Source organism: Marmota marmota, unplaced genomic scaffold, assembly GCF_001458135.2.
Source record: "Marmota marmota marmota unplaced genomic scaffold, marMar, whole genome shotgun sequence".
In the NCBI taxonomy this organism is placed as follows: domain Eukaryota; kingdom Metazoa; phylum Chordata; class Mammalia; order Rodentia; family Sciuridae; genus Marmota; species Marmota marmota.
Window position 1 is genome coordinate 13,186,590 of NW_026000206.1, and position 22,711 is coordinate 13,209,300.

A 22,711-nucleotide genomic window follows, 5' to 3' on the forward strand; every position below is an offset into this window, starting at 1 on the left:
GCGGGGCAGGGCCGGGCCGGGCCGGAATGAGGGGTTCCCAGAAAGCCGAGAGGGGAGGAAGGAGTGTCCCGTGCTCAGAAAAGGCGGCAAGAGGTCAGAGGGAAGCCTCGATGGGGTAGGTCAGCGCCACGAAGTGGCGGACACACCTACCCGGGCCAGGCTGGCTGGAGGGCCCTCACTGAGGGGCCGGGGGAGGTGCGCTACTCGCTGCCTTGCGGGCCTCCTCCTTCTCTCCTTTGGTCGAGGGCTGCCCGGGGGTCTCGGTGGTCACCGCCGCTGCAGCTGCCGCCGCCGCCGCCGCCGCCGGAGTGGGCCCCTTGTGCACCTCCTTGGCGGCGCGATAGCTGTCTCCCCAGGCCGCGGGCATCTCAGTGCCGTGCTTTCGGCTCAGCGGATAGGCCCCAATGGCTGCCAGGATGCTGCGGTGGCGCTCGGGGTCCATCTCAGTGTAGTACATCTCCAGGGTCAGCGGCGTACAAATCTTGTGCTGCGGGGGCGGGGGCAGGGGCGGGGCTGGGTCAGGGGCTAGCTGGGGCAGGTGAGGAAGAGGGGTTGGAAGTCCAGGCACGGGGTGCAGCGGGTCTATGGAAATGGAGATCGTTTCCAGTTAAGATCCACCTCCAGGTCAGAATCCACGGAGGCTTCGTGGAGAGCCACAGGACCAGGTGGTCGTGGTTAAGAGGAGGGGGCTCCCAGGGAGAAGCATGTCTGGCGTCAGCCTGGAAGGACCTGTGAAGTGTTTGATGGCATGCAAGGGCCAGGGTGGTTTCTGCTGCTCCCCGCCCAGGCCTCTGGTCTTACCCGAAGCAGGAAACCATCTGGGCAGGTGAACTGGTCATACCAGATGGCCTTGTACATGATCAGCACGCAGCCCAGGAGGGCCATAGCGAAGGCGATCATCCTGGCAGTGGGCATCTGGTGGAGGGAAAAGAGACATTTGGTTTAGGCAGGGAACCAAGTTGGCCAGCTTCCTAGGGAGAGCCCCCTTAGGGGCTAGGGATGGTAAAGGGATCACCATCCCCAAGCCTTGGCACCTTTCAGGAGGTCAGCCCCAGGGCCAAGTGCCCAGGAACCACTCTTCAGGGTCCAGGCTATGTTGGTGCCCCCTCTGATGGGATTCTGGAAGCATCTGCCACCCAGAAAAGTGCATGTGGCCTTTGACCAGCAGGTGCTTATAAGAACTTATCCAGCAGCTTCCCTACCCACATGGCACCCAGGGAGGTTAATGGCCACCATGGCCAGGGTATTGTTTGTTGGGAGCATCTCCAGGCCTCCCCAGTGAGGAGGGTGCTGGAGCCCCAGACTAGATGGACCTGCTGAAGTGCAGCCAGGCCTCAGTGCCTCTGTGGGGCCCTTCATTGAAGGAACTATGGGGTTAAAAGTGACAGATGTCACTTTTGAAAAATGAGAGGCTTTAGAAATAGTCCACTAAAAATTATTATTAAAGCCACCATTAGAGGCTGGGGTTGTGGCTCAGTGGTAGAGCGCTTGCCTAGCATGCGTGAGGCACTGGGTTCGATCCCTGACACTACATAAAAATAAACAAATAAAATAAAGGTATTGTGTCCTTCTGAAAAAAAAAAGCCACCATTAATAAAGAGGTTAAAAGAAGATGAGGGAAGGTATTTGCCATATGCGCTACAGAAAAGTTAACATCTATATTAAGTAGAAAGTCAGCAAGTAGCTTAAGAAAAGACAGTGGTGCCGGACCTGATGGCGCATGCCTGCAATCCCAGCAGTTTGGGGAGCTGAGACAGGAGGTTGTGAGTTCAAAGCCAGCCTCAGCAAAAGCAAGTAACTAAGCAACTCAGTGAAACTCTGTCTCTAAATAAAATACAAAATGGGGCTAGGAAAATGGCTCAGTGGTTTAGTGTCCCTGAGTTCAATCCCAGGTACCTCCACACACCCCCAAAAAAGGAAGAAAGGAAAAGAAAAGACAGTGGCCTATTGGGGAGAGGCTGCTTCCCTGGGAAGGGGCAAAAGCCCCAGCTCGGCACTCTGCAGTCAGCCTTGGAATAAATTTGGTCTGTGGAAGCTAAAGGTCAGGCAGGCTGGAAGGCCATCCTGAGTGGAATGACCCCCTGCTATGCTCTTCTGTCTGGGCTAGACCCAGTGGGGACAGCCCAGCCTAGAACCTGGACACCTGCAGCCTGGGCTGCCCCTCCACTTGTCCCTGCCCTGACTCCCACAGCAATGAGTAGGTGTGGTTACCCTGCGCCCTTCCTCTGGGTGGCCGCAGCTCAGCCTTTGTCCCTCCAGGTCTGGAAACTTCTTCGGCTGGTCTGGGGAGGACAGCTGGTATTCCGTCTGCGTCTTGATGACCACCTGAGGAGGGAGATGGCCATGGCCTTGCTGGGCAGCTGGCAATGACCCGGGAGAGCCCTAACCTGGAAGTGTTAGGAGCCAGGGTGCAGTGCATGGTGATGGTGTAAAGCTGACCGTCTGCCAGGACCATCTGATGGCAGGCAGAGCTCCAGCAGCTACAAAATGAAGCCCAGGGAGGTGGCTGCTGTGTCTGCCCACCCTCCACTCTAAGGGGGTGAAATCTCCCTGCCATAGCTTCCCTTTTGGTAGCTCCACAGCTTGGAGCTTTGGCTCCCTCCTCCAGAGCCTGTCCTGACTCTCATAGTCTTGGGGCCCCTGCCATAGAGCAGAGCTAGCTCTAAACTCTGTGTGTTCTGGAGGACGAAGGCTGGGCCTGCCCACAGTGTCCACTGCTGTAGGGGAAGCAGTTGAAGCCCACCTGGGAGAACTGTCCTCAGGGGACCGTACCACTAGGAACTGCCTGGTGTGGGCACAGAGCATGTCCCCTGCCTCCAGCTGGGACAGCTTATACTGTCCTTTACGCCCAGAGTTCCTGGAGCTCAGACTGGGTTAGGGTTGAGCTGGGCTCTTTGCTTCCCACTGATGTCTGCTGAAAGCCCACCCTTCACTAGTCACTTGCCCAAAGAGCCCATCTCTGGCCCCCCACCCAGAACCATGCCTATCAGAAGAGTTTATACTATGGTTTGCTGTCCCTCAGACTGCATTGTGGGCTGGGTGCTCAAATTCTCAGGCATCCTATGGCCAGTTTGCCCTGTTCTCAGATGGGAAGAGGGGTTCTGGATGAGGGAGCCAAACAGGAGGTCACCTTGGCTGTGGTCAGCTGAGGATTGGCTTTTCAGGACCCTGGCTCCACTGCATCTTGGAGAAGGTCACATTTATATGAACCTCACTCCTGTCTGTTCCCAAGCAGGCCTGAAGAGGCCTCTCCCCACTGGTCAGCTACTCACCTGGTCAGGAAATGGTGGCTGCAGCTGGCTGACATCCAGGGGACTGATCAGAGGGACACTGTCCATGGCAACCCCATCCTGGTCCCCAGGGTCTTTGCCTGGCTTCCCGGAGAAGCTGCAGCCCAGCTTCACCATGGTGGACAGTGGCCCTTGTCCTGCCCCAGAGACAGACAGGGTCATTGTTCAGAGGCCACCCTGTGGACAGTCATGCCGGCTGTCTCTGGAGTGAGAGGACCCCTGGCTAGTCCCAGTGCTCCTCCAGCCAAAGGCTTTTTGTCCTTTCCTGACCCTGGGGCCCCTCAACTATGCAGGGTGTGGTGCCTCTGATCAGAGACTACCCAGACACAAAACTGGTGTGGGGGGTCTTCCACCAACTGATCTGTCCTAAAGGATATCTTAAGGGCTGCTGTTATGCTCAAAGGAAAAGATTCAAAGAGCAGTTTGAATTGGGTTTCCGGTCTTAAGCACACAGGCCCAGATAAATTTGAATTTCAGTTAACCAATGGTTACTTTTTAAAATATAAGTGAATCCCATGTAATACTCAATATGGAACATGTCTATACTAAAATGTCAATCTTTGTCTATCCGAAATTCAAATGCAATAGGGTATCCTGTGTTCCTCTGGCAGCCCTGCTGGAGCTACTGAAGGAGGGCATCTGATAGTAAATTCAGACACTAATGGAAGAACATGGTCTTGTTGGTGCATGGAAGGGCAGATCTCCTGGAAACCCGATATCCCAGGACAGAACCCTCGAGTCAGGATGGGCCCCAGTGGCTTAGGGGAAGGAAGGGGATGCAAGTCCCTTGAGCACTAGGCAAGTCAAGAACAGACACACATTCACCTCTAGGCTGACCTCTGAGAGAAAAGGGGTGCAGCAAATGACCCTGAAGCTGACAGATGAAAAAAGAGCACAAAATGCATTCAATTAAGAGAAGAGGTCTGTGTCCACTAAGAAATGTAGTCTGCCATTAAGACCTCTCAAAAAGAACTCCTGGCCCTGTCAGCATCACCGCTGATCCACCACCGTTCCAGAAGGAATGATGCCCACGTCCTACAATATTTCTGGAGAGGAGGATTTGGGGACACCCATAGCCAAGGCCAGCACAGCTTGCACCTGGCAGCCTGACAAGGACACAGGAGAGGAAGTCATAGCTCATTCCCACCTGCAAATGCCAGAGCAGACTCCAAGTTAAATCCTAGCAAGCTATAGCCATCAAGATACAAAAAATGAGGCTGAGACTAGAGGACTGCAAATTTGAGGTCAGCCTCAGCAACTAAGCAAGGCCATAAACAACTTAGCAAGATCCTGTCTCAAACTAAAAAAGAAAAAGGTCTAGGGATGTGGCATGGTGGTTAAGCATTCCTGGGTTCAAAACCCAGTACAAAAAAAAAAAAATCTATATCTTCACCACATTAACAGAAGAAAGAAGGAAAAACATCTGATGAATTTCAGAAAAAATATTTGACAGGATTCAACATTTATTTACTATTTCAAAAATCAATTACATATTAGGGACAGAAGGAATGTTCCTTAATTTGATAGAAGTTAATAGTAAAAACCCTACAGTGAAGCTCACTGAACACAAGTCTTCTGGTGCTGGATACCAGGAAGGAGGTAAGAATCACCTTGATCTGGTCTGTTTTATGACACAGTAGCAGAGATCTCAGCAATGCAGCCACACAGGGCACAGAAATGAAACCGGAGCCTGGGACAAGAACAAGGAATGCTGTCATTGTTCATGGAAGAAACTGCTTTGGTGTGTAAGAAAATCCAAAAATGCTACAGATAAGGACTGAAAATGAGTCTATTGAGATGACTAGAGATAAAGTTTGCAAAGCAGGTATATTTCTTTACGCCAATGGCAAAAAAAAAAAGGAAAACAATTTTTTAAAAAGATTCTATTTAGATAGTATCAAAATTATGCAATGCTTGGGAACAGGTATAGCCAGCCAGAATAGGCAGGACCTCCATGTGGAAAAAGTTATTGACAGGCACAAAGAAGAGCAGATCTCCTAACAGGCGGGGAAGGCTGTGGTGGTAGGTTTTGGAGGTCTCCGTGTTGAAATGTGCCCCCTACGCAGCCGTGCAGCAGTGTATCTGTGGAATCAATGTATAGAACACAGAGAAGACGGTGTTGCTCTCACCCAGTGAAGGGCAACATCTCAACACAGGTGCACCAATGCCTGTGTGAAAGGAGCTGGGGAGGGGCAGCAGGAGGCCACTCTGAGGAGGTCACCCTGCTGCTGACCCCACTCAGGCACTCTGGGGAGAGGTCCCTTGGAAGCATATTTACTGCCGGTGACTCTGTGTCTGGCCAGACCAGGAAAGAGGTCATGTAGCACGGCCCCACACCCATAGCAGTTGAGAGGCTCTTCCTGGAGTGGTCTTGGGCCTGACGGGGGTGCTGACTTCTTGGCACCTCCCTTGGGCAGGTGAGCGACAGTACTAAGGGGATGTGGTTTCACGGTGCTTCGAATTTGGCGCACAGTACACAACCCGTTGGGCACTGGGTGCTGACAGTATCGCAGTGGGAAGGCAGAGATGGATGATGAGGCAATGAGAATACATGTAAAGGCGAGAGGATGGAACGACAGGAGAGGGTGCAATGCAGGGTGCAGGAGAGAGGCGTTAGGATTTTCACAGAGTGCCCTGCCGAGGTACACCAGCCTCTGCACAGGTCGGGAGCGGCTAGGCGCAAGCATGTGGGAGAGTCCAATGCGGGATGGATCCGCTTGGGATCATATGGGGCCAACTATGAGCTCCAGCTCCCCTGGCGCTGCATCATCTCAGGTTTCTACAGCAACGGGGCAGGACTCCCCCCACCCCACACGCGCCTCTGCATCTTGTTCCAGGCCTCAGTGTCGGGCGGAATGCTAGGAAGGGGGCTGTGCTTGGGATCACTCCCCGCCCCTCTCCACACACTAGAACATCCTTTAGGTCGCTGAGTCACGCAGATCCGCTGGGAAGGCGCGCTGGATGCATGCACACAGTAGACAGCTCTGGAATTGTGGGGAGTGGGCATCCTTACTCTTCCTACTGGCTCCTGCCCCACCCCGCTCTGTAATCACGTCTGCGCTGCTGTTGTGGGGACCGTGCACCAAGCTCCAAGATTGGAGGGTGGGCGGTGCACAAGCTGTTGATGGACAGATGGATGATATCTCTGCTAGAGGTCACGTCATAAGAGTTGCTTTCACTCGCACACCCCACCCAACTCTGGGACGTTGTGTCACGAGGGGAGGTGCCCGCGGGCGTGGCTTATGCAGGCCAGCCACCAGCGCGTGCGCGTCGGGCGCGTTCATGACTGCGGACCTCTGCGGGTCCGCCCCTACCTCGCCCGCGCTGTCCCCGCCGCAGGCCCCCACCCACCGCCCGACCAGGTGCTTTTGCCCCCCTGCCCTGCAGCGGTTGGTGATTTGACTCGGGTTTGAAGCCCTGCTGAGCTGCGGGGCGCAGGCAAAGAGAAACCGGGGCGCAGTCTCCTGCGTTCCAGCCACCTGTGGCCGCATATCCAGAGCTGTGGCAGGTGGTTCTGGAGAAATGCCGCCTCCCTACTTTCTGGCCACTTCCTGCCGGTCATGCAGCCAATCCCATCACGCCCCCGACCCCATGCAGGCAGCAGATCCTTGATGCTCTGGCCCAATGCCCCTTCTGCTACCCATCTTCGCCCCATTCCCAGTCCCTTCTCCCTGCCAACGTCTGCAGGCAGAGCTGAACAGGAGCTGGGACGGCCCTCTCTGCCCACCTTGGGGATGCATAGCTCCCACTGGCTCTCTCAGACCTGCAGGGGTGGAGCCAGCTCATAGGGAGGAGGCTGCAGTCCTACCCGTCTGCTGCCCGCCTGTGCCTGATAAGGGGATCCCAGCAGCAGGTCAGGTCTCTGCAGGTGGGACACTCAGGTACTTACTGAACGTCCAGGTTGTGACTGTCCCCACTTAGGACTCCCCTGACATCGCCCACCCCCGAGAATCACCCCCATCCAGTCAGCAAAACCGGGCAGCATCTCCCTCTTCCCGAGAGGCCTGAGGACCTCCCCACCCCCCACTTCTGGTTAGCAGGATGGGCCTGGCCTGGGGACAGGGTGGCTGTGCCTGGCCACCCTGGCCACCATTCAATCTGCCCAAGTGCCCCTACATACACTTGCACCGTACACACACCCAGCACATCCCTGCACACGCACTCTCTCCTTCACACACCAACACACCCTTGCGCTTGTCACATCGTTGCACACCCCCCACACACACACACACGGGCCCCTCACCCCACTCCACAAGGAGAAACCTGGAAATGGCTCACAGGGGGCTCCTACTCCAGCTGCTGCAGGACGCGGTCGCGGGAGGGTGAGGATGCGGATGTGGATGCGGAGGATGCAGTTCCAGACGCTTCGCAGCCGGGGGCGGGGCGGGCAAGGGGCTGGAGCCGCGAGACCGAGGCTGTGGTTGCCGTGGTAACCAGGCTGGAGGAGGGACCGCTGCTACTGTGGCCGCACACACCCCCTCCCACATCAGACGTTGTCCGGGAGCCCCTACCTTCACAGGCAAGCACCTGACACACACCTCACACTCACACATGTAACACATGTAATACACAGCATAGACACATCTCACATGCCTCAACACCAGACACACACACACACACACACACACACACACACACATCCTAGGAACCCAACACACCTCAGACCAACACCACCCAAATCCACACGTAAACACCCTCTTAGGGCAGGGGGCAGATACTGGGACCAGCCCAGCCCAGGCTGCTCCTCCACCAGGCAGACCTTGATGGCACAGACTGCCTGTCCCCTCCCCTGCCTCCTATCCCTTGGGTTTGGCCCCCACTCACCCAGAGGATGGCCTTCTTTTTTTTAATATTTATTTTTTAGTTGGACACAATATCTTTATTTATTTAGTTTTATGTGGTGCTGCGGATCGAACCAGGGCCTCGCACATGCTAGGTGAGCGCTCTACCGCTGAGAGACAACCCCAGCCCCAGAGGATGGCCTTCTGCTCTGTCAGCTTCTGACTCCTTGGGCTGTACGCTTTCCCAGGGCAGCCTTGGCTTTCTCAGTCACCGAGGTGACGACTGTCTGTAGGATGCCCAGCATGCAGAAGGTGCTCCACAGTGCTTGGCTGAGGGTGTGTGTACCATGATTCATGCAGGGCTCCAAGCACAGTGCTGGCACATGCACTGTGCTCACTCCCATGTCCTTGGTGAGAATCCTGTTCCACTTGGGCACCATGTTTTTGATGTCGTTGACCACTACTGTTCAAGTCTTTGGTAGACATGTGCTTCATTCTCTCAAGTAGATGATGCAGAGAGAAACTGCTGAATATTTGAATATTAAGTGTACATTTAGCTTTTAAGGGAATGCAAACGTGTTTCCTTGGCAGTAGCTTTACATCCCAGTAGTATGGGGCTCTCACCAACATCTGCTATTGTCTTTTTCATGGTATCCATCTGAATTAGCCACCTCTGGCTGCCAAAAAAATTGCTGCAGATGGGTGATTTAAACAACAGACCTCATTTTTTCACTGTTATGGAGATGAGGTCTGAGATGAAGGTGTGAGCAGGGCTGGCTGTTCCTGACATGGAAAGGGAGTCTTCTCCCTGGTCTTCACGTGGTTGGCCCTGTGTCTGTGCCCTAATCTTTTCTTATCAGGACTCCAGTCTTGTGGGATTAGGGGCCTCCCTAACAACCTTATTTTAGCTTGTTGCCTCCTTAGGGACCCTAACCCCAAGTGCAGCTGTACTCTGAAGGCTTAGAACTGCAACACAGGACTTGAGGGGAGAACTTGGTACCACCCAGGCAGGTGCACAGTGGGCTGGCAGTGGTTTGCATCTTAGTTACCCTGGTGACTAACAGTGCTGAGCATCTTCTCAGGGCCTACTAGCCATTTGCAGACCTTTGGTGGAATGTCCCTTCAGATGTTCTGAGCACTTTTCAGTCAGGCAGTTCATCTTATTATCAAGTCGTGAGAGTTCTCTCTATATGCTGCACACACCCTTTCTTTGTTTTACGATTACTTGTGGAGGGGTTGGGAGGAGACGAGCTGATAAACATACCTGTGTGATGGTCACTACAGTCAAGCTTATTAACACACACTCTTGCTGTGTACCATCCCTAGAACCTGATCATCTCACTGCTTGCAGTCTGTGTCCTGTGACATCCCATTTCCTGGCTCCACCGCACTGGCAACCAGCCCTAACCCTTTGCTTCTGAGTTCGACATTTTTGGACTCCATATGTGAGTGAGCTGGGCAGCGTTCTTCCTGTCCAGCATAATGCCCTTGGGGTCCATCCATCCACTGGAACAGCACAGTGTAGGATGGAGGCAGAGAGAGTGGGCACCTTTGTCTTGTTCCTGTCTTAAGGGGACGGATGGCAGTGTCTCATCACTAGATACGGTGTTTGCCACAGATTTCTTGTAGGTGCTCCTTTACCAGGGTTAGGGAGTTCCCTTCTGGGATTGAACCCAGGGCCTGGCTCTAGTGTTTTTGGTTTGTTTTTGGTAGTGGGGATTGAACCCAGGAGCACATTACCACTGAGCTCATACCTAGATCTTTTGATGTTTTATTCTGAGGTAGGATCTAAGTTGCTGAAGATTTCATTAAATTGCTGAGGCTAGACTCAAATTTGATTTTGATCCTCCAGCCTCAGCCTCTCAAAACACTGGGATGACAGGTGTGTGCCACCATTCCTGACTAGTCCTAGTTTTAAAAAAGTTTTTACCATAAACAGGTATTGGATTTTGTCAGATACTTTTTAGGATGACATGAGCTCTTTATCCTTCATAGTGTAATAAATACATTGATTTTTAAATATTGGGCCAACTTTGCATTCCTGGAATAGTGCAAATAATTTCTTTTTGTGTGTTGCTGAATCAAGCTAATGTTGTATCAGTGGTTTTTGTGTCTGTGTTCAAGAGTGGTCTGTAGTGTTCTTTTCTCATGATGTCTTTGGTGGCTTTGGTAGCTGGGTGTCCCTGCTTCATGGAAGGAGTGTCCTTGTTCCCGTTGTAGATGGCAGAGTGTTGGTGCTCCTTTTTGATGATTCCATTAGAAGTCAGCCACTAATTAATGTGCTGTCTGTGCTCTGTATTGAGTATTTCTCTCTTGCTGGTCTCAAGATTTTCTCCTTGTGTTGGGGTTTCAACAGTTCAAATTCTCATTTGGTGCTTTTTGTTTTTCTTTTATTTTTTAGGAGGCAGGGTCTCCCTGTGCTGCCCAGGCTGTCTCAGGCTCCTGGCTCAGGCAACCTCCCTCTGGGCCTCTGGGGTGGCTGGGACTGCAGGCCTGTGTTGCCAAATTTGTTCTTTCAGTGAACTGCTTATTGAGATTATTTAAGACATTTCATCACACTTTTCTTTAGTTCTCTAAACACGGTTTCCATTACCATTTTTTTTGGGGGCGGGGAGGAGTTGTACCAGAGATAGAACTCAGGGGCACTTGGCCACTGAGCCACATCCCCAGCCCATTTTGTGTTTTATTTACAGACAGGGTCTCACTGAATTGCTCAGCACCTCACCATTGCTGGCTTTGAACTTGGGATCCTCGTGTCTCAGACTCCCGAACTGCTGGGATTACGGGCGTGTGCCACCTTGCCCAGCTCCATTGCTTTTTATTTGTGAAGCCTAACACCTACATTCACTCAGAGGAAGTTTCTAGAACTAGCTTTCCCCTAAATACTGGCCATGCTTTTCCTGTTCCTTTGCCTTGGGTTGAAAGCAGGTGCCTTAACCGGCTGCTCGTTGCAGGTCACAGGCCACACTGCTGCAGGGTGTGATGGGGGAAATGGGTGAGAGGCAGGGGGCACACGGAGCTCGCACCTTCTGCTCACCTTCTCACTAAACCTAGAACTGTGCAAAAAATGAAGTCTATTAATTTAAAAAACTAGATGTTTTAGATAATATGTTTCAGCCTTGAAACCTGACACCTGGCCTGTTGCTCTCTTGCTTGTGGGTTTAGTCACCTCCCTGGACTGAACCTCGTGGCATGTGGCGCTGTGTCCCCATGTGTCTTCCTCAGCCTGGCCCCTTGTGCTGCCCTGTGTGGGCTGGTTGAAGGCCCACAAGTCTCCACCCTGGGCTGTCCCTGTGGCTGGGCATGCTGTGTCTAGGTGGCACTGGGGCTCTCCTTCCAAGTCTCTGGCCTTCTTTGAGCAAGTGTGCAGGGCTTGCTGCAGTTGGAGGTAGGGGGAGAGGCCAGAGAGATGGGGAGGGCTGAGCCCTCATCTTGCGGTTACCCCAGTGTGGGGGTCCCAGGCCCAGTGGGTTGCCTCGGGCTGGGTCTCCTTGTTAAGGCTCCAGCTGACCTGCAGTCATTGCTTGTCCCACTGGGAGGACTCTAGCTCTTGAGCCGCTGTCTGTGGGCCTTTGCTACCGGCTGGCTGGTGCTGGGTGGCCCAAGGCGCTTTTCACTCTTGCCCAAGGTGCATCACTTCTTGCAGCGGCCATTTCCCAATTGTTCATGTTAAAGTTTCAGATTCTAAAATTGTTTTGTGATCCTCACTCCATCCTGTCAAAATCCCAGTCCTGGTTTTGGGAAAACTCAGTTATGGGAGGGCTGGCAGCTCAACCCCATGGCCACACTGCCCCAACGCTGCCCTGGCAGGCTGGACAGGGGGAATTTGAGGGCAGGGCTGGGACAATCCTCAGGTTGAAAGCTCCATCCAGCCACACTCTGTCAGGAGTTTCAGTCCAGCTTGGGGTCCATGCTTCTGGCCAGTACCCTCTCCTCCGGGTCACAAGGCCAAGGCCTGCCCATGCAGGACAACTTCCTGGTGTGTCCCAAGGAGAGAAGAGTGAGTGTGGGGGATGAGGGCACTGTGTGAGATGGCAAGGGTGGTCTAGCAGGCCAGGCAGTGGGGGTGGGCCAGGTGGGTGACCTGGAGGTTTCTCAGGGAGTCATTTCCTTGGGGACACCTTGGTTCCAGGTTGGGGTGGGGCTGGGCAGCCATGGGCCCAGCCCCTGGGGCAGTGAGATTGTGGGACCCTGACCTCTGGCCAGACACGCCCAGGCTGAGGAAGACACAGGCAATAAAGCCCGAGCTGCCTGTGTGGCGAGGGACAAGGAGGTGCCTGGACATGTGGATCTGTGACTGCGGCTCCTCAGAGCACTCTGCACTGAGAAGGAGGCCCGGCATGAGGAGGTGATGCTGCCCCTGAGCCCCAGCTGCTCTGCCCACCAACTCTGGCAGTGGCAGGTCTGGGCCTGTGGTCAGGGCCATTGTGGCTGCAGGTTTTGGAACCCTAGCTCAGAGACTGCCTGACTCTGAGGAAGGCCAGGGAGGGAGGCTAGGGAGGGAGTCACTGTCCACAGACTGTGGGGTTGGGCCATGTTTGGTGGCAGTTCTGAGAGGGCTGGCTCTTCCCAGGTGGATGGGAATGGGCACAGCCCTCCCCTAGGGCCCCCTGGTCTTTGTCCATCTGGTGTGTGTACTCAGGGTCTGCCTCTGAGGGCAGACCCGATGCCCCCAGATGTTTACAAGAGTGCCTTGTCCCCTGGGGCCCCGACCCTGTGGAAAATCACCACAGGCCCCTTGGAAGGAAGGGTGACATTAGGCTGTAAAGGCCCAAAAGAAGGGATGGGGTTCGAGAAGACCAGAGGCAGCTTGAGCTCAGGGAGGCAGGCCGCAGGGCCAGGGTCAGCATGCAGCGATCTGGTGCTGAGGACAGGTGCATGTTCCTCCCACACTCAGCATAGGAATGGGCCTCTGTGTGTGTGTGTGGGGGGGGGGTCCTTAGGAGTAGGCAGGGCAACTGAACCCACCAGGCCAGGTCCCCACCCTAAAGTGCTGAGTCACCCTGGGAAGGAGAGCAAAGGTGTCTGGGAGGCTGCAATTCACATACACCACACAACACACTAACACACTTCACATGCAAACTGCACTCATGCAAACCACACACCATGCACACTGCCCACACCATAAGCTGTCCTTCCTGCCTGGGGCTAGGGGGCTGTCTGCCCAGTGGCACAGCTGCAGGGCTGTGGCTGTGTGCTGGGGTCTCTGCATCTTCTCATGGGTACTGGGAGCTTTCGATGCTCCTCTCACTCCCGATGTGTGTGTGTGTGCGTATGTGTGTGTGCACGTGTGTGTGCAGGGTCCCTCTGAAGTTCTCAGTACTGCCCCTCTGCCCCACTGGTTGCATCCAGGGGTGGCAGCCCTGGCCCAGGGCAAGCCTAGTGCCTGACTTCTCAAGCCCTTGTCTGTGAGATGGGACTCTACTTACTTGTGGACCACTCCAGGACTCCAGCCAGTCCTCCTGAAGGCAGAAACCATTAGCCTCATTAGCTGCTCAGTAGGGTCCTGCCAGGGTGGGCTGAGGGCTTCCTGGTGGGCAGGTGCAGTCCTCTGCCTCACACTTTCTCCCTGGCCCCCAGGCTCTTCCTGGTCACCTGCCTGGTGACTGTGCTGCTGCAGGAGGTCCTTGCAAACCCAGCACCCCAGGTACACATGCCTGCCCCTACCAACAAGGATGTTGGCAAAGGCCCCCCCAAGCCCATGGGTACTGAGGTAGGGCCTCAGGATGCAGAGGGTCAGGCACCTTCCACTGGGGTATGACAGGCCATCCTCCATGACACCCAGTGTCTCCAGCTGGGGACGTGAACCTCCATGGCACCTAGGAAGACCCCCCAAGAGGCGGGCCCCTTTGATGCTCACCTGGGTGGGGGCCAAGCTGTACTGTTCGTGCTGATAACATGGTGGCCTGGGCTGGAAGTCATAGGCCTGCCCTGGGTCAAGGCCACTCAGCTTGTATCCCAGAGCAATCAGGATAAGAGAGGCCCGCCCTTCCTAGCCACTCCACAGCTGCTTTGGCCCAGCTCCCCTGGGTTCCCCTTTGCTTTGCTCTTCTGTCCCCACTTTGCCCCACTGGGTGCTGGACTCAGGAGGCTGCCCCCACAACCAGCCAGGGAGTGGGGTGTAGGACAAGCCCTAACTTGCCTTTGCAGAAAATCGCCAGTGGGTGAGTGGGAATGCTGAGCCAGGGTGAGGTTCACATCCCTGCGGGGTCATTTGGGGACAGGGAAGCTGGCCAGTCTAGGTGGGCTGGTCATTTGGGGACAGGCTGGTGACTTCACTTCCCTTGCCCATAACCCTGATATCCAAGGTGGCCGTGTTCTGGCCTTTAGTCCCCAGAGACCCTCACAGAGGGTGTTGAGCTGGCCGGCCTTTCCTGTAGCCCCAGGTGGACCTTGGAGCAGCCTCTGCACCATGTGTCCTTCAACCCAGCCCCCTGAATAGCAGTGCTCACACCTGTGACTCACTCTCTCAGGTCCCTATCAGGACCAAAGGCAAACATGAGCAGGACGTGGAGAGGTAAGTGTCCCCAGAAGCCCTACCGCACTCACCCCTGAAGCCCAGACCTGTTGGACCCGGGGTGCACATGGTGGGTTGAGAGGAATCCTGTCCTGTAGTTCTCCATGGGAGGCAGTTCTCAGGGCCAAAAGATATCCATCCATCAGCCACAAGCTCTGTGCCAGGAGCAGGGGACCCTGGGGGCTCTGGCCAGCTCCCCTACCCACTGGCCCCAGGCTGGCTCAGTCTTGGAACAGGATGGCTTCTCACCTCCCTGGCCCTTGAGGACCCAATGAGAGGGTTGACCAGCATCTTGGGGCTGGTGAGCACTCTCTTTGGTGGGCTGGCTACCTGCATGTGGACTGACTTAGCTTGTGGGCAGGGCCTGGGGCATCCAAGCTGTAGAGCCTCTGAAGAAGGATGGTCAGTTGGTGGGGCTGCCCCCAATGCCGAAGCTGAAGCTTGCAGCCTCCGAGGAGAAGCACCCAGGTAATCTGGGGCCAAGACCACACAGGGGGACCCCAAAGGGATAAGCTGGAGAACTTGCCAGTGGACAGGCCAGTGGAGGGAGGGCCTTGAGATAGGAACTGAGGCTATACCTCCATTTATCTGTCTCTAGGCCCCAAAGCATGGGTGCAGACTGAGGACATCCTGGGCCGTTTTCGGATCCCACAGCAGGGTCCTGAGCTGGATCTTGATAGTCTGTACCACCCTCCAGTGGAGGAGGTCCAGGGCAAAGAAAGGCCCTGGTCCCCAGTGCTGCTGCCTCGCCAGGTGCTCGAGGGACCAGAGGAAGACCTAGACCACATCCACCACCCTATGGAGGACTCCAGGGAACCCTGACTGCTCTCCCACCTCTGCCTGAAGTCCACCTGCTGCCTCTGCTAATCCTTCCCAGCTAGAAAAATAAATGCCTGCAAACAGAGGTGGAAGGCCACACGTGTCCTTAGACCAGTGACGAGGGTGGGCCTGTTCCTTCCAGGAGGAGTGAGCTGTGTCTGCCCCTTCTGTGGCACATCAAGAGCCTTCCAGGCTGCACAAGGGCCAGCTGACCCTGGCTCTGACTACTCTGGTCCCCCAGGCTCACCCCGTGCATGTGTGGATGGGGTGAGGGGTATGACGGTAGTGAGTGGTGGGAACCAGAGGGGAGCACTGGACCAGCCTCAGCAGAAAAATGGAGTTTAATCTGAGCTCTCCACAGAAGGGGTCAGAAAGGAGAGGACTGGGGAGCAAGAAGATGGCATCAGTGGGCACTCAGGTGCACAGGTACACACGCATACAGGGGCTCAGGTGAGTGGAGCAGGACACAGGCCAGGACACACTTTCTGACCAGATTTTCTGGGCAGATGCCTAGCTGTATCTTGGGGGCCAGTCCTCCTCAGGTCCTTGATCAACAGACCAATGCTTGGCACGGACACAGGCCACTTGGATTCTCATACAGTGGACGCACTGCGGTCTGGCAACCCTGCCCTGCAGGGAGAGGGAAGGACCAGGGCCAAGTCCCAAGTCACGTTCTTGCTGGCTCTAGCAGCTAAGATGGAACTGAGGCAGCTCTCAGTCCTGGGTGCCCATCCTGCAAACACTGCAGTAGTTTGTCCAGGTGACCTCATGTGCTCTCAAGTTCTTTGTCTCCTCGCATGTCTCTACTCCCTTGAGAATAGAAATGGTAGCCCTGAGGGCTCATGCCCACGCCTTGGCCTCAAACCCTGTGAGCAGGAGCCAGCCTCCCCACATTGCGGATGAGCTGGCTATGGTGGAACAGTGAGTGCGCTTCAGGGTCTTGCCTGATAGGGCCGAGCAGGTCCTGCTTCGCCTTGGCACACCTTCCCTGTTATCCTGATACCCACTCAGTGGGGCACTCTGAATCCGCATGTCCCTCTTCCTGGACCACTCCTGGCAGAACAGCATGGACAGAGGCTCCAAAATCCTGCCCAAGTCTCAGGTGGGCAGAATTCCTGGGGTATGTGAGGGCTCAAGGCCCCAGGCTAACCCTTGCCAGGCACAGGTAGTCAGTGGCCCTAAGGTTTGGTCTCCCCATGTTTACCCCTTCACCCTCCCTGGGTCTCATGGGTTACTGGGGCTGTCAGGCTCAAAGGCTGCCACTGGCCTAGGGTGGTGTTTGTGGCTAAGTCTCTCTGTGGTCTTGCCTGAGCCAGGACCCCCAGTGGACACTTCTTTAAACTCCTGAGTGTGACCAGGAGACCCAGGATTGTGCTGTCATGGTGGGCAAGCCAGGTAGGCAGACGGAAGCAACTGGCCAGCTCAATCCTGCAATTTTAGAGCCTGCGGGGAAGGTTAACCACCCCAATCAGGTGTGGCTCCTTGGGTGGTGCTCATCTTAGGTCACTTTCCTCTGTTCTCCAGATGTGGCTGGTCAACACATCTGGAGAACAGAGGAAGTGGTGGAGGGCTGAATTCTAGGAGGTCTAGGAGGCACCGCTTGGGCTTCACTGAGTGCAGAGGCCTAGTGGGGGCCTGGGACACTGCCTGTGGAATGTGACCAGAGATGCTGCACAGGGGATCTGGCCTCAGCCAGCGGTGCCCTTCACTCATCCTCACCACCTGAGCTGATCCCCAGCCTGGGAGCCACATCCTGGTTCGACAGCTCCACTGAGTGGACTTGTGGCAGGGTGGCCTCTGCTCTCATGTGCATCTGAAGTTTAGCTGGGCCCAACAGACAGCTGGTGGGCATAGGTACTCCCCAGAAGAGAATGGACCCAGACTTAAGTCTAATGTTAGTGAAAATCGGACACGAGAGTTGAGTATTGGCATCAGCCAAGACAATCTGGACATGAGAAACAGACCCAGAAAAGATGCTCCACACCAGTAACTGTGGGGGAATGCAAATTAGAACCTAAGGGATACAGAATTCATTTGTTCAACAGGATGGAACAAAGTCAGGCCACAATGAGCACCCAGGAAATGGAGCTGGATGCCCCCTCGTGGTGGGAATGTGAACTAGCACAGCTACCGATGAATAGGGGTCCGGTAGGGGGCATTGCTTGTAATCTGTTTTAGTCAGCTTTTTCCACTGCTGTGACTAAGGGGACCCAACCAGAACAATTGTAGGGGAGAAAAAGTTTATTTGGGGGCTCATGGTTTCAGAGGTCTCAGTGCTTAGACAGCAAACTCCATTCCTCAGGGATCGAAGTGAGGCAGAACATCATGGCAGAAGAATGGTAGAGGGAAGCAGAGAGACTCCACTCACCTGTTACAAATATATACCCCAAAGCCATGCCCCAATGCCCCCCTCCTCCAGTCACACACTACCTGCCTCAGTTTCCACTCAATTAATACCATCAGGTATTAATTCACTTATTATGTTAAGACTCTCATAATCCGGCTGGGGATGTGGCTCAAGCAGTAGTGCGCTCGCCTGGCATGTGTGTGGCCCGGGTTCGATCCTCAGCACCACATACAAACAAAGAGGTTGTGTCCGCCGAAAACTTAAAAAATAAAAAATAAAATTCTCTCTCTCTCTCTTTCTCTCTCAAAAAACAAAACAAAACAAACAAACAAAAAAGACTCTCATAATCCGGTCACTTCTCCTCTGAACCTTCTTCCATTGTCTCACACTTGAGCTTTTGGAGGATACCTTACATCAAAACCATAACACCAGGCCTCTCTACTCTATACCACCCTCACTGGCATCTGACATGATTACTTTTGGCCATCTTCCCTGCAAAGTGTCCAGGCCAGCCCTGACACTTGTCCTCCTGCTTAGGGGTGAGCAAGGGGTCCTGGTCAAGAACCACCTGTGTCTGCAGCTTGGGGTTGGTGCAGAAGCCTCCACCCGACTCAAGTCACCCAGCAGCCACTGAACCCACCTCCATCCTCCTGCTGGCCCTCTGCCCAGCCCCCAGCCCCAGACCTCATTTCCCACTTCACAGCTGAGTATGCATCAAGGGTGGGCACGGGCCTGTTCTTTGGGGATCCAGTAGCTGCCTTGAGCTCAGGGATAAGTCAATGAGAAAGAACAGAGTCTTTATGCTGAAGGCTGACACTGACTGCATTTCCCCATCATTTTCATAAATCAGGGGAATTCTGGTCATCAGAACCCCCCAGATCTGCCAGACCCTTGATCCCCTGGCTGGGGCCTGGTCTGGCTCTGCCCTGGGAAGGGCTGTTGGTTGGGCTCAGGGCATCATCCACTCTTCTGTCCGTGGAGTGGTCTTCACCAGGCTTACCACATCGAGCTGAGGATGGGTGTCCCTTTCTTGAGGATGAGGATGCCACCTCCCTGCAGGAGGAGCCAAGCTAAGCTGGGGCAGGAGCAGAGGCTAGGATCCCATGAGCCAGGGTCTGAACTCAAGACAGAATGGATCCCATTTGCTTCCATCCTCTGAACTGTAGGTCCAGACACCAGCAGCCTTGGGCAAACAGGGACCCTGTCCACCCAAATGCCCCCTTTGGGTGACCTCAAGTCTCAACTGGACATGAGCTAAGCAGGGATAGGGGTAGGGGTCTCCTCAGGAGCATGAACAGGGGCACACCTGGGCCAACTAGAACTTACCCAGTTGCAACAACAGCAGAGGCCTTTTTCATAAAACTCAAATCTCTTTATCTTTGCCAGGGCTTTCTGGAAGAGAAATGAAACAACTAGAGGGACCTAGCTGAGAAACCCTGGCAGGTAGGCCCTGAGTCCCTGGGCAGGAGGTGGGGGCACCGGGAGTCATGGCCCTCAAGTCTACTTCTCTGGTTCTCCTGATGCAGAGGTCCCAAGAGTGCTCAGTCTTGGATTTTAAGGACTGGGCAGTGGGTATGGGGCAACTCTCATGCCCTGTCCAGGGCCTATGGTGGACTGGGTCTGAGGGCAGCTTGGCAAGCCCTCCAGTGCCCCTGAGCTGCCCTGGGCAGTTGCCTCCAAGACAGGAGCCCCTGGACTGCTTCCCTGAGGTAATTCTTGCTCAAGATCTGCCAATGGGGGTGGGGGGCTGGGGGGGTGGGATGGCTGTGTCCACTCACTTGGCAGGGGAATGAAGCCAGATTTAAAGTTAGGCAGTCAGTGTAGTTAGGTAAATCGGGTCTAATATCGAGTGAGATCTAAAATGGAGGCCATGCTGAGAATGAATTCCTGGAAAAGTTGAACAACTCTTGGAATGTTAATGAAGTCTGGGAAAAGCCCAAGGCCAGAGCCCATCCCAAAGAAGTGTTAATGAACAGCCCCCAGCAAACTTGAAGATGCTGACTCAGAAGTCCTTCCTGCCCAGATTACTTCTTTGGCCCACCTGTGTCCCAACCCTGGGGCCTTCCCACCTACATGCCATCACTGAAAGAACTATAAAAAGGGGAGACAACCGCACTTCCATGGATTCCATCTCTTGCGTCCCCTTCTTCCTCTGGGAGAAGTCTTTTCTGCTGTCCTTTAATAAACTTCTACTTTCCACTCTGACCTGGCCTCCGCGTGCTTCTCTGGTGTTATTCTTCAACATTGGGGAAGCAAGGACTCGTCACTGGTCAGCAGCGGTAACAGTGTGAGCCATGTGGCTGCAGAGCATAGCCAGGATGGGGTGGCAAGCAGGGAGACCTGGGGCCTGGGGACACATCCCTGGAAGGTCAGGAAGTCCAGAGCCCCGCTCCCCAAAGCTGGCTCCACTGGTACAGCCTCTCCCCAGTCTGCTTCCCCACGCCCAGGCAGATAGGTCAGGATCCTAGGAGGGAGGTGGGAAGCTAGTGGGCAGAGAGGGAGTCAGCCACAAGCCCAGATGCACCTCTTCTGTCCCAGCCAGTGGACAAGTGCCTGTGTTCCTGAGCACTGTATGCTGTGCATAAGGGCCATGTGATGGCATCTGGAACTTCATCTTTCACTCTTCTGAGCCTCCAGGAGACAGAGTCCCTATCCCCTTCCCACAGCCTCACTGTGCAGCCCACCATGAACGACTCATAATCTTTCCACAGTGACTCTGCAGGTCCCTCTCCTTGTTGTTGGGCACCAGATCCATGATAGCAGCCTGGGGGCGGGCAGGGGTCAGCTTTGTGGTCCTGGGCACCTTCAGAACTTCCCAGCTAGAGATGATTCAGGGCTCTATGGATCTGGTTAGGAACCCTTTCCACCACCTACTCCAAGGTAGGTGACCCTGTGAAATATGGGAAAGGGACACTGAGGCTCAGAGCAGCAGTGTAGCTTTGGGGCCCTCACCAGGCTCCCCAGTAGGTGTCCAGAGGCAGGAGCTTCAGCATAGCACCCAGGAGCTGCACGATGCCCAGGGCTGGAGGGGAAGAGCTAGGCTCAGACGCGGGCCCTTCCCCAAGGCCTGTCCTCCTTCACCAACTTTCACTCCTGGGCCTCAGTAAGTCAAGGTAATGACAACTTAGGGCCCAGGACAGAACTAGGACCACTGCTCACTTCCCAACCTGCCACTGGCAACTGGCTCAGCATCTGCTTGGACTCCACTGGCCCTCACTGGCAGATGGAGGAGGTGGGAAAGTTCACGTCTGCAAAAACTGAAGGGCTGGTCAGCCAGGCCCAGGTCAGCATGGACCCCTGGTGGAATGCAGAAGCCACCACCTGTGGGTCAGCTGGCCTCTGCTTCTACCCTGGTCAGTGGGCCAGAACATGGGTCACTCCCACCCCCCTTCAGAGGAAGTAAGGAAGAAAGGCGGAGGTGTGAGAAGGCCAAACCTGTTCCTAAGAGGAGGGGGCAGACCACCCCATCTTCCGGTTGCACAACCTGGCTCTGGGACCTGGAGAGAGAAACTGCCGAAGACCAGGGTGGCCTAGCCTGGGAAGGATCTGAGGCTGGAGGTGAGCCTGGCCTCCCAGCGGCTGGAGGCGAACCTGGCCCTCCCAGCACACTGCGCGGGTTCCTTGACCCAGACACAGGGCTGACCAAGGGCCACCTTGTGATCGTAGGGCCGGACACTGAGGACTTGACAGCAGGGGTAGGCAGGGGGCAGCTGTGGCTTCCCTAACTCCCAGACTCCCTGCAGAGGGCATGAGCGTGGACAGCACACCTGCCCGGGGCTCCCCACAACCCAAGAACTAACTGATCTTGACTCCATGTCCCATCTGTGCCAGGGTATACAGCAGCTCTGTGAACAACAGCGCAGGGACACCCTTGAGCCCCTCCATGCAGCGTACTCCAGGATTGGACATGATGGAGGGATGGGATCTGATGGAAGGGCGGAGCGGACTTCCCTAGCATGGGCGAGGCCCGGGATTCTATCCTAGCACTGCAAAAAACAACAACACCTAGGGTTCAATCGCTAAAAGTCAGATTGTGGAACTGAATGCCCAGCATGTGTGAAAAGTTAAATATTGGGGCTGGGGCTGGGGCTCAGCAGTAGCACACTTGCCTGGCATGTGTGAGACACTGGGTTCGATTCTCAGCACCGCATATAAATAAATAAAGGTCTATCAACAACTAAAAAAATATTAAAAAAAAAAAAAAAGAAAAATTAAACTATTATACTGTGAAACTGGAGTTCTCCCCAAAGTCTCATTGGTGGAAATGCTGGAAGGAGGGGCCTAGAAAAAAGGTCTTCGGAGAAACCTGACCTCTCCTGCTGCCTTTGCTTCCCAGCCGCATGAGGTGAGCAGCTGTGTTCCACCATGAGCTCCCCACCATGATGTACTGCCTGGCCATAGGCCCAAAGCAATGGGGTCAAGTGATCATGGACTGAAACCTCTGAAACCATGGGCCAAAACAACCTTTTCCTGCTTACAAGTTGATGATCTCAGGTATTTTGTCACAGCTATAAAAACCTAACACACAAATGAATGGATTTTCTCAGTTTTAAGGTTTTCCTGCTTGGATACTTCAAACGGATGTCTCCTCTACACACTTATTCCAGACTCTAGGATTGATGGTGGCCCAGCACAAACCTCCAGGTGTGTTCAGCTTTAGTCAATGAGCAAGTCCACATCCGGTGTCACCAGGGCCAACCTCCCTGGCTCCCTGCCCTCAGGGAAAGTCTGCTCTGCCCTGTTGGCCTGAATCAAATTCCCTTTGGCCCTATTTCTGTAAGTAAGCACATGCCAAAGAATTCAAGATCCTGAGGCTTATCAGCAACACATCATTCCTGTGTGAAGGGGGAACTGTGTGAGAATTCAGTGCTGCCCCTGGTGGGTGAGTCAACAGAACCCATGATGTGCTCCTTCCTCCTGCATCAATTCCTGGTTGCAGCACACAAGAATACAGGCA

At 54.6% G+C, this 22,711-nt stretch overlaps 2 protein-coding genes across 4 annotated transcripts in view; one reads left to right on the forward strand and one right to left on the reverse strand.

The window, feature by feature from the left end:
• The window catches only part of Caly (calcyon neuron specific vesicular protein), an 8,084-nt gene extending 361 nt beyond the window's left edge, over window positions 1-7,723 (reverse strand). Inside the window, exons 1-5 of one of the 3 annotated variants that reach the window (XM_015498480.2) lie at window positions 7,569-7,723; window positions 3,273-3,427; window positions 2,212-2,325; window positions 802-915; window positions 151-487 (exon numbers count right to left, since the gene is read on the reverse strand). In XM_015498480.2, the coding sequence (XP_015353966.2) occupies window positions 176-487; window positions 802-915; window positions 2,212-2,325; window positions 3,273-3,407 (675 nt within the window). In that variant the 5' untranslated portion in view covers window positions 3,408-3,427; window positions 7,569-7,723 and the 3' untranslated portion in view covers window positions 151-175. Of the gene's footprint in view, window positions 1-150; window positions 488-801; window positions 916-2,211; window positions 2,326-3,272; window positions 3,428-7,533 lie in introns of all 3 variants that reach the window. The other 2 variants (XM_048791436.1, XM_048791438.1) reach the window with 2 other exon arrangements.
• Prap1 (proline rich acidic protein 1) lies at window positions 6,573-16,969 on the forward strand. Its single transcript, XM_048791458.1, has 5 exons — window positions 6,573-6,652; window positions 13,652-13,718; window positions 14,545-14,588; window positions 14,950-15,056; window positions 15,187-16,969. The coding sequence occupies exons 1-5, from the start codon at window positions 6,573-6,575 to the stop codon at window positions 15,408-15,410; spliced, it is 522 nt and encodes a 173-aa protein (XP_048647415.1). The 3' UTR covers window positions 15,411-16,969.
• Window positions 16,970-22,711: the final 5,742 nt, after the last annotated feature.